Source organism: Nothoprocta perdicaria, unplaced genomic scaffold (genome assembly GCF_003342845.1).
Source record: "Nothoprocta perdicaria isolate Ctin4 unplaced genomic scaffold, notPer1 scaffold_6, whole genome shotgun sequence".
Classification (NCBI taxonomy): Eukaryota; Metazoa; Chordata; class Aves; order Tinamiformes; family Tinamidae; genus Nothoprocta; species Nothoprocta perdicaria.
The window spans coordinates 8,704,146-8,716,989 of NW_020455865.1; the positions used below are offsets into that span (position 1 = coordinate 8,704,146).

Here is a 12,844-nt window from a genome sequence, read left to right on the forward strand (position 1 = left end):
CCCGGTCCCGGTTAATTTAATAAATGGTTGTCGCTTTCCGGAGCCCGCCGAGGCGGCGGAAGGGAGCGCGGGCTGTTAGGCGGCAGGGGGCTAGTCCGGTGCCCGTGGGACCGGCGCGGTTGTTCGTCACCAGTGCTGCCCTCCCCTGTCTGGGGTGCTTGTTTTCCGGCAGCAGCCCGTGGATATTTGTGGGATAAAGTTCTGTGAAGGTTGGAACTCGTTCTGAAGCCCGGGGGCCTGGGGTCGGTGCTCGATCTTTGTGGTGCAGGAGAAGCCTGGGCCTGCGGTTGTGGTTATACTGGTTGGATTAACAAAGCCTGTCGCCTGTGGGTGCGAAACGGCTCCCTCCAGTCGCCTTTTCACCCTGTTTCACGTTACCGTGTTCTAACGCTGCGTGGGTGCCCTGTGGCCGCAGGGACGAGCCGCTCCCGCAGGTGCGGGACCAGCGGCTCGCGCACCTAGCCCCGGGTTGCACCCGGTGCACTGGGGCCTAGTACGTGGTGCTGGTGCTGCCCTCGAGCTGGCTCTGCTGGCCGCTGTGGGGCATCCGGAGAAGCTGTTGTAGCTTGTTCTGGTTTTTATTTTGCCAGAGGGCAAAGTTGGCCTTGTGTGTAAAAGCTGGGTGTAAAAGGTGTGCTTGCCCCTAACAGCAGCATGCGGAGGGGCAGTGCTATGTCTATTAAAATAATAGCTAACCCGTGTGTTTTGAGGCACGGAGTGGAGGTAGCCTTGGATGTTGCTGCTTTTCCCTGCAGGCTGGCATGGCCATGCCTCTGCTCTTGTGTTGCTGTCGTTATGCCGGGCCACAAGCAGGAATTATTGCACCAATGTGGAACAGGACTTGCGTTAGGAAGCTTCACTACTGCAAGCCACGTTCTACGTGGTGACTGTTTTACCAGTCCCAGCTAGAGGGGACTAGAAAGGAAATAGGGTGTAAAAGCTGTGGATCTACAGGGTAGGATGTCAGCTGGTCATGGTCCAGGATGGACATGTGTGAGGACAGCCCTTGCTGTAATCCCCCCTGCAATTTTGTTTTTAACTTTATTTTTATACTGCTTACATCTTCAGGTTTGCTTTCTTCTGCTGAATTAACATGCACCAAATTTCTGTCTTTCAGAGCAGATAAATAGATGATATCATCCTGCTGCCCGGCCTTCGTACTGCAGTGACCGCAAAAATAATGGCTGCGGACGTAAGCCAGTGGGATGAAACTATTTGTGACAAGGCCCTCTGCCAACATCCACAGTGCTGGGACACGCTGAGGAGGGTCGAGGAGGGTCATCCCCGCATCCGCTTCACAAATTCCCGTTCAATTTCTAGGATGCTTATGGGAAGTGAAGGTAAAGTTTTGGTTAAATTCTTATTTTCACAAAAGAAGGGGTGGGGAGGGGAAAACCATTCTTACATTTGAGATAACTAACTCAGAATCCTGAAGACAAGGAAACTTTTAGGTTTCACAGGAGGTAAATAGTGAAGTTGGAGACTGCAGGGTTTTTAGATTCCAAAAGCTGGAGGCAGTCATTAGCTTAGCCTCTCCTGGAAAATTTATTCCTGCTCGTGAGTGTTTATCTCACTAGCTTGTACAAATACAACATCCCTTCCCTATGGTCGCTAGCCTCGACCGACTGATCTCAAGATGGGCCGAACCTGTTACTTTCCTTGGCCGGTTGTTTCCATGGCTCCCTGTGATGCTGAGGTGCTCGGTCTCCAGTGGGCATTTTCCCTTAGTGTGTGTCCCTAAGAGCTCGCTCGTTAGCGGCAGGTTTCCCTCCGCCGAGGAGCTCCGCAGCGTGCCTGGCACCCGTGGGTGAGGCTTGCGTGTCGGCCGCTTGAGCCCCAGGAACGTGATTTGCACGTGGAGAACTGCTCTCAGAATCATGGTTGCTGTAAGGGGACTTATTGTTTCCTTAACTAGAAATTCTGACTCCTGTTAAATGCAGTTAATATACGATGGAGCTGCAGTTGTCTTCAGGGACACTAGTTATTAAACACTTGACAGTTTTTAATTACCATTCCTTGATGTTTATCTTGCACTGCTTTACTTTGTATAGATGTGTTTCCAACATTGAAAATAGTGAACGTGCCTCCTGGCCAGTCTTTGAGAAGATGCATCAGGTGTTCCAGGTGTCACAGAACTTTCTCCATCTCTGCTGCACCCTCTCCTCTGAATTCTGTGCCCCAGGATGGTCTGGGTGAAGACAGTGCTGTCAGGTGAATTGCTTTGAATGTCCACCCATGAGTTTGAAGCTTGCAGTAATTGTGGGCAAGAGGGCAATGGCCTGTGGCTTTGGGTTTTTTTTTTGTTTGCCTGTTTTGTTTTGGGGTTTTTTTCCTCACAGAATGAGGTTCGATGGTAGTGGACACAACCCACAAAATGTTTTGGCTGTGTAGAATGCACTGTAAGCAGGAATGGTTTTGAGTCTTGCAGAAGACTTTCCTTGAAAATGATTCTTATACAGCATTAAAACCGAATAAATAGCAAGTTTGAAATACAGATTATTCCTGTACAGAGCAATCACTGTGAAGTTACATATATGGTCTCTGCAGTCCCAAAGCCCCGGGGCATGGTAAGATGGGTGCAATAAGACTCTTGAAGAAACACAAGCCCAAGTTAAATCTGCTCGTAAAGCAGGGCAGGCTCTGGCCCTGCAGGTGACTCCGTGGGTCAGGTCACATCCTTTCCCTCTCGTTAGCACTGACCAGATCCGCCGCAAGCCGCTGAGGAGCCAAGTGCAGAGTCACTTGTCACAGAGCAGGAGCCTCCCAGCAAGGGAGGCCGCAGCCTCGTAGGGCTTCCTGGCTGTGATGCTGTCACAGGATTCATGTTTAACTACTTTGAATTTGTCACAGACTGGCCCTTGAGGATCCCTCTTCTTTTTCTTACAGAAGAAGAGTGAATTTTTATAATTTGATAGTATCCTTTTTATTTTTTAAAGAAAATGAGCTTTTATATTTTATACTTCTTTCTGAAACTTAGCTCCAATATCTCAAAACATCCCTGCCTTCCTTTCCCTAAAGCAAAAATCTCTTAGAAGCAAAGAGGGGTGGAGTGTGGTGACTCAGAGATGTCACTCTTCTTTTTCAGGTCTTTTAGGGTGCAACGATCTCTCACTAAGTTTTTTCCAATAAAACTGTTTCATCCTCAAGGCTTAAATGCTGTAGCAGTTGCAGGGTCAAAGTTAAAACTGTTTTCTAGGCTCCCTTTTATTCTCACCCGATTCAGTGGTTCTCAATATCAAAAAAAAAAAAAAAATCAGACTATAATCCTGTTGATTAAGACTTTTCCTATCTGATATGACAATAAGAGAATAAATTATTCATACCCAGACAAAGTTAAGGAGTCAGTTCAGCTGCATGGACCAGCTGTTCAGTTAATGCTGGCTTTGTTATTCTCTTTGCAAAGCACTTTGAAAAGGAAACCTGTAGGGCAACCTCTGATTTACTTTCGTGCTACACATCTGCATTTGTCTCACCATGAATCTCACTTCTGTTTGTATTGCAGTTCAGAAAGACCTGTTTTCCCGGGCTTGAACTCTACAGCAGGGTCAAATGAGATGAGCTTCGTGGTCTTGAGTAACATAGGAAGGGTGAGTGTCAGAGCGCTTAAGCATGTGTCTGTTTACTGAAATTGGTAGCATATCTTTAAGTCTCTGGAAAATGAGTAATGATGCCTTTGTTTGAAGCACTTAGACCCTTTCAAAGGCATAACCAAGAAAAATAGCATCTATCAGAGCAACCGATACTCAGTGATTTGCCTTGTTTAATGATAGATGGTTAATGTCTTTTTGAATGCTACAGAGTTTATAACAGTCATGACACTGTGTGCACTGATGGGTGTGCTCAGCTCATGCATTCAGGTTGCAAATGAAACCACAGAGGTGGCTTAAGGGGCCACGTTAAGGCAGAACTAAGGATGTGCCGCTACCAAAGCGGGATGGCCTTTGACACTAAGCAGCTAGGCTGGCTTGGCTGGAGCATGTGCCTTCGTTCTTTAGATGTGGTTTCCTGACTATTTTAAGCAGATCTTGACCTCGCTTCTGAAAGAGGCCATTGCTCCTGGCCATGTGCTGCTGCTGTTCCACTGCTAGCTCTAGGAGTGTGTGGCCAGGAATCTTCAGAACAACAACAAAAAACTGTTTTCAGTCGGATCTGTGCGCTGATCCAACTCCTTCTACAGCTACAAAATGTACAGGAAAGCAGAATAGGCCCTGCTGTAGTGGGAAGTGCTCTGTGATATAGAAGGCCTGGTGTCAAACCAGACTGACAAGGGTAGCCACAGCAAGCAATGATGTGAGGTCAGTATGGACTGAAATTCCAAGCCTATATAGGATGCATGTAGTTGAACCCTGCTGTGACACTTGCTCAGTCTGGAATAATTTTTATATAGGAAAGAAAATAGCAAGCTAGAGTCTTTGGTTTGGTGAGGAGATGGAGGCTGGATGTTATAAAGATTTGTACAAGTCAGGTGCAGCATAGCAAGTGTAGGTGGAGGCTAAATTTATTCACTGCATCTTTCAGTTCAAGAGTTAAGGGGTCAAATGCTAGCAGCAGATGGACGTTTGCTCAGTGTGTATAGCTTAGCTGTGGAACAAGCTTTGCTTTGCCACAAGCTTCTATAGATGCTCCAGGTTTTAAGGGGAGAGAGGACGAGTTCACGAGAGAAGCTCACTGAGGGCGGCAGAGTTCCTGCAGACTGATTCTGCCTCACGAAGTCCTTGACTTGAAAATTGCTGGGAACTGGGCAACTATCCTGGGGAAACGGTCCATCTGCTTGTTCTGTCCTTACGTTCTTCTGTAGGCATCACCTTTTGACCACTGTCAGGAACAGGACACTGAGCTCCACAGCCCTCTGTTTGAGCCAGTGCGTCCGCTCTGATGGTGTCTGCGTGAGAGCAGACCCAAGGCAGCAGGTAGGAGTGTCCGGGGACGAGGGCTGCCCTCTCAGCCACGTGTTGCAATGACTTCAGCTTAATCTCAACGTGAAGATGCAGGAGAACTCAAAGCATTTTGCTTTCCAATTGTAGGGTTTCACCAGGTGTTGGAAACAGATCACTGCCGATGAAAAGGATAGCTCAGCCCATTCTTTTGAGCTCTTTTTCCAGTCTTTGATCTTCATTTCTCCCCACCACATGCCCTGTTCATGTCAATTTGCTGTGATAATGCAAAAAGTTGTTACTTGTCTGTCAGATTAGTGAGCAGAAGCAGTTCACAGAGAGGCTGCGTCATGTCAGCCCCTGGTGAAGCCCCAGGAGTGCAGCCCAGTGTAGGTTGTCAGCAAAGTGATGGAGCAGCTCAGCTATCTGATGAAAACGTAGCTTCCAGCTGTGCACACAGTTCAGCTTAGGTGACAGGTAGTAACTTTGCAAGCTGCTTTAATTGTTTTAGCCTATGTGACTGTACTGAGGCAAAAATTGTAATTCCCATCATATCTTTTGCAATTTTAAAAAAAAAACCTGTCTTTTATGAGAAGTGCAATTGAAAATTATAATGACCAAGGTTAATGCACTATTTTTATTGCATTAGAATAAATCAGCAATGGCTCAATACTTAGCATTTATCAAAACACAGTAATCTACAGCTGCGCTGCAGACTCAGCATCGGTTCATAAAGGATATCTGTAAAAGTGCCTAACTGTTCATATCTGCCTTCTAGCTTCGAATGTTTCCTTTTCCTGAGATAGCCCCTCCTAAGCAGGGTTGCAGTTCAGAGAGTGGAAATCTGATCGTTAAGTGGGTCCCAAGTAAGCATCGGCCGTGTCAGAAGGCGGGACAGCAGGCACTGCCGGAGTGAGTAACGTGCACGGGTACGGCGCGCTCCGCAGCGGGGGCCGAGCGGCCTCACGGGCGCAGGGATCGGGGAGCCCGGGGATCACCCCGGAGCTGGGATGTGCAGTGGTGGCAGCTGCTCTTACTGCGGGATGGGGTGGAGTGATGGTTGTCCAGGGGTGCTCTGCCTGCCCAGCTGCTGTTGAGGTTTTGGCTTTTCCTTTTTTTGTTCATCTCGCTCAGCCCACTTAAATCAGCGTCTGTCTCTTCTTGCCCTCCTTGCCTAGGCTGCCTTCTCAGTCAGTTGCAGTAGGCCCGAGGACTGCTGCAGAAAGCACTGGATGTTAAAATATCCAGACATCCTGTGGTACTGGAATGTCTCGCAGTACAACCTTTCACTAGTGTAATTGAGGGTTCAGAGTGCCTGGGGAGGAATGGGGCTGTGAGGTTACCTGCTGCTCACTGTGCTTTTATTCTGCTCTTATTCAGGTTAAAGCCTGTAAGGCAGATAAGTGTTAAAGATCTTGCCTCCGAAAGTCTTATTGACCTTAAAGAAGTGCAGAGCCAAGGTGCTGACCTGGTAAGCTTTTGAGGTGTTTGTGTCACCTTCTTAGACTAGATCTGTAGCCAGCCTGCTGTCCTGCGGGCTAAAAGTGTCAAAAGTGAAAAAGAAGGAAAAAAAAAATATTCTTATGGGTAGGTGTTCAAGAGTCAGTGTCTGCTCACAGCCTTCTGAGAGTAAGTTAGGCCGTGTAGGCTGCTTGCTGTGTTCCTGAAGAGAGACCACGGTTTGCTCTGATAGCCCTTTGGCTGCCCTGAACACTGCAGGGCTGCAGAGGGCTGCTCTGCCAGGGCCCACACGAAAACCTTTGCGCAGGGCGTTTCTGCAGTGACCAAGAGGCATTGCTCAGCTTTCAAAGGGATCGTTTCCAAGTGGATTGAGGACAACGAGAGAGGGTTAAAGATCAGGTAGTTGAAGTTGCAGGTGGAACTCACTATTGCACTTGCTGCAAAAAGCAGTGTATAGTGAGCCTCTGAGTTTTCTGCTTTTTAACAAACAGATAAGCAGTTTAATCAAACAGATACTGAACAGTTGGCCTATAAATGTTATTTGACACTGAATTGGGCTGATCATGTTGTACTTGTGATTGGACCACATGTGTGAGTTATCCTGTTCTCTTGCCTTTGAAGAATTGATCATTATGAACTGAGGCTATGCCCAGATATTTCCCAGATATCTGATATCTCCTCTAGAAGACATTTTTCCTGGAGAGGTGGCTACTAAGGGGACGGAAGCATTAAAGACCAGACTGTTTTACTGTGAATGTTCCCTTCCTCAGAGAAGAACAAAATCCAAGAAGACCCTTGCAGGAGGCCAGCGCAATCTTTCGTATCCTAAGAGAAGCCAGTTACTTAGCTACCCATCCAAAACAACAAAATCACTTGTAGACTGCAAAACTGAAGGGTAAGCCATTTTCTGAACTCCTCATAGCAACGTGCTCTGACAGTCAGGGTTTTAGTCCCTGCCTTATCTGCAGTGCTGCAATGGCATCTGCAGTGACTGCACAGGTGGAGTGTGGTAGGGCAGGTGGCCTGACTTGCTGCCTTATCCCCTCCCTGCCCTCCTTGAGTGGGTCACTTCCTCATTTCTGCAGAGGGATTGAAGATTGGGGGGGAATTCCTGAAGGCAGAAGTGTATGAAGACAGAGGGCAAGCAGAGAGAATTCCTTGTACTGTTCTTCTGCTTAATCCAAAGAGTGCAAAGATCTGTTTTCTTTAGGGTCCAGTCAGCCCAAAAGGTGCCTAGCTGACAAGGTAAAGGGATAAAAAAAAATCTACTAGTGAGTGTAAAAAGAACCAATGTTATGTATAAAGCCTGAATCCCCGTAATAAGACACTTATCTTCTGTTGTTATTGTCTCACTCTGAGTTTCTGACTTCAACCTTTCCCCTTTTGGTGCCTCGCTTCTTCAGCCAAAGCAATAAAAAACTTTCTGCCTTGTGTTCAGTTTTGCAGAAGAAGATGGGATATTAAGCCAGTCTTGCCCGGAACGGCTGCAGATTGCAAACATAGTGGAGCTGCAAGATGAGGGTGCCCTGAAGCTGATGAACAGGCAGCCAGGCTTTCCTCATGCTAAATCAAAGTCATCCCGTCCCCTGCTAGTGCAAAAGGTACCTGCTTTGTATTAGCTCTGTGAGAAAGTGAGGGCCTGCATGTCCTGAGCTGCTGTGGAGAGGGAGCACAGTGTCCTCTGGGTGTCCTCTGCAGTGCTTAGTGCCCAAAACATCGGGGGCTTTTTCAGTGGATGTCACCCTCAGAGCCCCAGGCCTGCTCCGGTTGCTGTTTAAAGACATGAAAAGGCCTTTACTGTCTTTAGCAGTAAAACACAGCCCTGGCTGCATTAGATGCTCTACATTTGCTTTGTCAGTGATGAGTACTCTTTTTGTGAAGAAATTCTTGTGTGAAGAAATTCTTGTTGTAATTTTCAGTCATCTTCTCATTTGAATGTAGTGAGGAAGCTTCGTGAGGAAATGGTTTGACATCTGCCCTCTACATTGTGCAGTACATCAGTAAAATGTACACAGTTTCTGAGCCAGAAAGACCTACAAAAAAATGCTTCATTGGCCACATCATCTTCAGAGAGGCAAAACTCAAGCTGTATTTCCTGGAGCAATCTTTAATCATGATTTCTGACCCCAGGAAAGAGATCTACAGAGCTGCCTTCTGAGCAGCCCTATTGTTTGTTGTATTTCTGATGCTATCACAAAGAGCAGCATAAAGAGCCAAGTGAGCACCCACACTAGGGCAGTAGGTGATGACAAGCTGCCAGATAAGCCAGGCTTACCATCATATGAATAATCTGAGTACAAACACCTGGCCGTTGTGAAACGTTCAACCTTGATCATTAAGGATTCTCTATCATGACAGCTGTAAAAGTACAACATACCTGTCTAGCAGAGGGCTTCAAGGACAGATCATTAAATAGTTTAAGTTCAAAGGCTGATAGCAAGACATCTGTGGCCAGATCTGAAAAGAATCTATGATTTTTATGTTGAGAAGCCTCCCAGAAGGAGTGCTAGTCCCCAAATTTAAATCCATCCAAAATCTAACTTCTCTCTTTCCACTTGGTGCTGACTTGAGCACTGTTCCAACATCAGTGTTTGGCAGCATCACGCATAAGATCAAATGATCATAAGCTTGTGCTCAAAAAATCCAGAGTGAGATTTAGAGAACAAGGAGATGTAAGACACTTTGAGCAATTCTCTAATTAGCAAGGAAGAAACAATCCCAGCTATATTCAAAACATGTGTTTTCCTATTTTCTCTTTTCTGCATCTCACTTTTCATGCAACTATAACTCTTATGTCCTGTTTGAATATACTTGTCTTTAACTTGCCTTATATTTAAACTGCCTTTAGGTGCATCCAAATAAGCCAGGGCATCTTGTTTGCTTGAGAATTGTGGATCTGCACGAAGTACTGCTCGTACAACTCCTTTGGAGAAGCTTTCATTTCTAAAATTACCCGGTCCCATAAAGCATGTCTCTGCCTTTTTTGGCTTGGACAGGGTTTTAATCTCTCGGCTGGGAGTTGTGCTCCTGGGCTGATTCTTTGCAGCGCTGGGCTAGCTACTCGCTCACATCATCAGAGGGGCTTTGTGCTGCGTGATACCCGCAATGAAAACTGGTATTCTTTTATCTTGTTTTGTAATGACTGTGGCCTTGACAAATGTAGTTGTGCTATAGATGTATGAATTCAAAAGATTGCTGAGATCATGCATCTGATATTTCACTTTGATCATGTCACCTCTTCCTTTTGCATCCTTCCACTGGTTCATTCTTTCTTTTTTGATATCAAACATAGGAGCCCACCTTTCATTTCCAGGCCTGCCCCTTTCAAAGCAAGCACTGAGTCTCAACACCATCTCAGCACCTTACTATGGAGACTGATGAGGCAGCTTCTGGGAGCTGGGAGGGAAGCAAGAGGGCCTGCTGGGGCAAGAGGAAAGAAAACATTATAGTGATGACTACAGCTGTTAGCTCAACTGTAACTTATTATACATATATTTTTTTCCTGCTGACTAGGCTCCTGTAATGGTGAATTTGAAAGAAAAGAATGCGCAGGGAATCAAAACCAGTCAATATATGAAGAAACCAATAAAAATTAAAACCAGACCAGGTATTAAGATAAAAATTTCAGGTGTGCTTATAAGTACTTCTAGTCCATTTCTGTATCAGAGCTGGTTCACATGCAGCCCCATGTGTCTGGAGGTGCCTCCCCACAGAGGCAGCATTACCAGAGGGTGCAGAGGGGCACTGCGTGGGACCCTGTGTCCTGCCTCAGTTCTCCTGGCTGGTAGCCGTGTCTCCTTTCCCCTGCTTGCAGCTTTTGTGAGTGAGGGGCTCGTTCAAGGGATGGCTCTTTGCTACAGGCTGACCAGTCTGTTGTGCTGTGCCCAGGCAGGGTGCCCTTACGTCTCCTTTCGAAACTGGAGGAACAGCTCGACTGCTTGAGAAAGTCAGCGTTTCCTGCTGAGTTTCTACAGCGCTACACGGATGGTGGCCACCAGCAGCCCTCTGGCCTGCTGGCAACGTCACCCAAAACAGTAAGTACTGGATTCACTCAGAACTGGAGCTGGAATCTGTTTTCCTCTCTGGCCCGTCCCTGGTATTGTGGTTTAGGCAGAGCCCTGTAAAGCCTCAGGAAACAGAGAGCACCTAGATCTTTAACTGGCCAAAGCAGGGACTTGCTCAGAGCAGTCACCCTTGTGTTTGTCGTGAACATCTCAGGAGCAATTAGAAGAGGAAAGGCCACCAGCAGCTCGGAACTCAAACCAAATGTCTCCTTTCTTTGTTCTCCTGCCCTTGTTCAGTCTTGGTCCTGCATCCCTGTAGTGTGTGCTGAGCTGCTTAGGAAAGTAACAAAGTGGAAATGGTGAGTGTAGCTGCTGCTTACATCTGCTTCAGGAATAGTGTGCTTTCTGTGCAGCAGCGAGCCAGGAGCGGCTCAGAGCTGTGATAAAAGCTGGCATACAGAAGGATCTAGACAGTAATTCCTTCATTTTAGTTTCTTTCAGCACAAGGTCAGGACTAAAGAAAATGCCTGAGCAGGTTTTACAGCAGACCGGTGACTCTGTTTCCGTGGTGTCACTGAGTAGTCACTATGCTCTGCACAAGCTTTTCCCACCCTCTCCTAGCAATAAGTAACCAGGGTGGCTCTTATATCTTCTCTGAGATGTTAATGTCACCTTTAACCTGGCTTTTTATGTGCTTATAGCTTGGCCAGGCGGAGCTGCCCAGAGTTTCCTATTGATGAATGAATGTGTAGTGAAGTTTACAGGAGGTAAATAAAATCACTGTAGCTGTAGGCAGCAATGCGTTGAGAAAGCAAGACACTGTTGAGGGAAACACTGTGGCTGATTCTCCTGCTTGCTGCCCAGTACAAAAGTGCTGCTGTGCATGCTGCCAAGTGCTTGTTCTTCATTCATGCCCCATCTATGACATCTGCGATATTTCTGCCCCTTCAGTTTGCAGAGCGCGTGCGTCGTGGAGAGGAGAATCCTGTGGTGCAGCTGGTGGACGTCTGGAGGAGAAGGCCTCCTGGGAAGTCCGTGCTGGGCAAGAGCTGCCCAGCAAACCTGGTGCCGCTGGGTGAGTGGGGCTGGTGCCGCTCTGCGTCTGGAGTGCGGGAGCCAGGGAGCAGACTGGAGCGTGGGAAGGGCAGGGCAGCTGCTCCTCGGCGCCATCTGTCCGGGCACCGGAGCGTGCTCTGGCTGGCTCATCACTTACCAGGCAAGGAAGCATTTATGTCTTGGGCAACCCGGTATGTTTTTCACCAACACATGGTGCAAAACCAGCGCTTTGTAAGAAAATCACTCAAAAACGCCACATTTGAAGAATTTGCTAGCCCGTGAAAGGGTGGTGGTTTCCTTGTCCTAGCCGAAGCCCTTCAGGGTGATACTGGTCCCATGTTGAGTGCTTTTATCCTCTGGCCAGGTGTTGAAGAGCACGGGCAGCCGTTGACGAGCGCAGGGAGCTGGGACAACATCTCCTGCCGGTGTGCTGTGAGCAGAGAGGACGATGCATGGGCACTGTGCTGCTGCCAGGGAGCCCAGTCTGCAGGCAGAGCAGTCCCGCTATTCAAAGAGGAATTTGAAGATGACTCTTCCTACAAAACACCACCTCCACCTCCTCCTTCTCCTTGCCCACAGGAGGACTATGACAAGGTTTTTTCAGAGAGAAAATTCCTTCCCTTTGAAGGGCTTTCGAGCACTCAAGGCGGATGTCTCTGTTAACCAAGGACAGGAACTTGTCCTGCTACTGGCGCGTTCCTGTCCCAGCTCCTGTCTCCCCTTGTGTTTGGGCCCCCTCACCTGCCCTGTGTTTTCCTCTGCAGACGCAGGGCAGGTGAAGGAAGCAGCTGGGCAGTTATGCAGAGTGTAAATGTTCAGGACAGGTAAAAATCTGAGAGATCTGAAAATAAAAGAAGAGCTTCTTGCGCTCCCACCTATTTCTGTGCTGTACTTTGGCTTCCAGAGAACAAGTCAACAACTCAAATGCCCGCCACAGTTTGGTTTTAAGTACCTAAATATCCTGTGGCAGGAAAAAGGCACTTGCCACCCAGTCCAGAGGGCACCAAGGATTCCCCTTGCTAGCTCGGGGTGTGAGAGGGACTGAGCAGAGCCCAGCTCCAAGGGGAGCCTGTGGGAGCCTTGGCCGCAGGTGGCACCATGGAGGGACGGGGCTGCCTGGGCACGGAGCCCATCCCTCCCACCTCCTCGCGGGGCTATGGCAGTAGTGCCTGGAGTTCTCTGAAGAACAGAGGGGAAATGCATTGTTTTGAGTTCTCAAGGTGCCCTGCAATTCAGGGAGATGGAGTGGGTCTGTCAGTCCCTGTCCCCGCGGGGCTCTCCGGCATGCAGGTGAGCCCAGGAGCTCTGCTAGAGCTCTTGATCGATCGATCTCCTGGGGCCGCCTTGGTTCATCTGCCTGCTGCCCGGCTGATGGCAGCTGCCCCCAAAATGATCACAGTGAAGAGTGGATCCACCTCAACTTGCAAGTCGGATCTCCCCCTTCAACCC

At 47.9% G+C, this 12,844-nt stretch overlaps 2 protein-coding genes across 2 annotated transcripts in view; one reads left to right on the forward strand and one right to left on the reverse strand.

Annotated features, from left to right (window-relative positions):
- POLE3 (DNA polymerase epsilon 3, accessory subunit) overlaps positions 1-991 on the reverse strand; it is a 4,494-nt gene extending 3,503 nt beyond the window's left edge. Inside the window, exon 1 of the mRNA XM_026049632.1 lies at positions 953-991. Within this exon, the coding sequence (XP_025905417.1) occupies positions 953-991 (39 nt within the window). The remainder of the gene's footprint in view (positions 1-952) is intronic.
- Positions 152-12,325, forward strand: CUNH9orf43 (chromosome unknown C9orf43 homolog). The gene is made up of 12 exons (XM_026049642.1): positions 152-209; positions 1,118-1,340; positions 2,052-2,211; positions 3,503-3,587; positions 5,653-5,786; positions 6,255-6,345; positions 7,106-7,230; positions 7,774-7,936; positions 9,849-9,942; positions 10,224-10,369; positions 11,291-11,414; positions 11,760-12,325. Exons 2-12 carry the CDS (start codon positions 1,181-1,183, stop codon positions 12,056-12,058), a joined length of 1,581 nt encoding a protein of 526 aa, XP_025905427.1. The 5' UTR covers positions 152-209; positions 1,118-1,180; the 3' UTR covers positions 12,059-12,325.
- Positions 12,326-12,844: the final 519 nt, after the last annotated feature.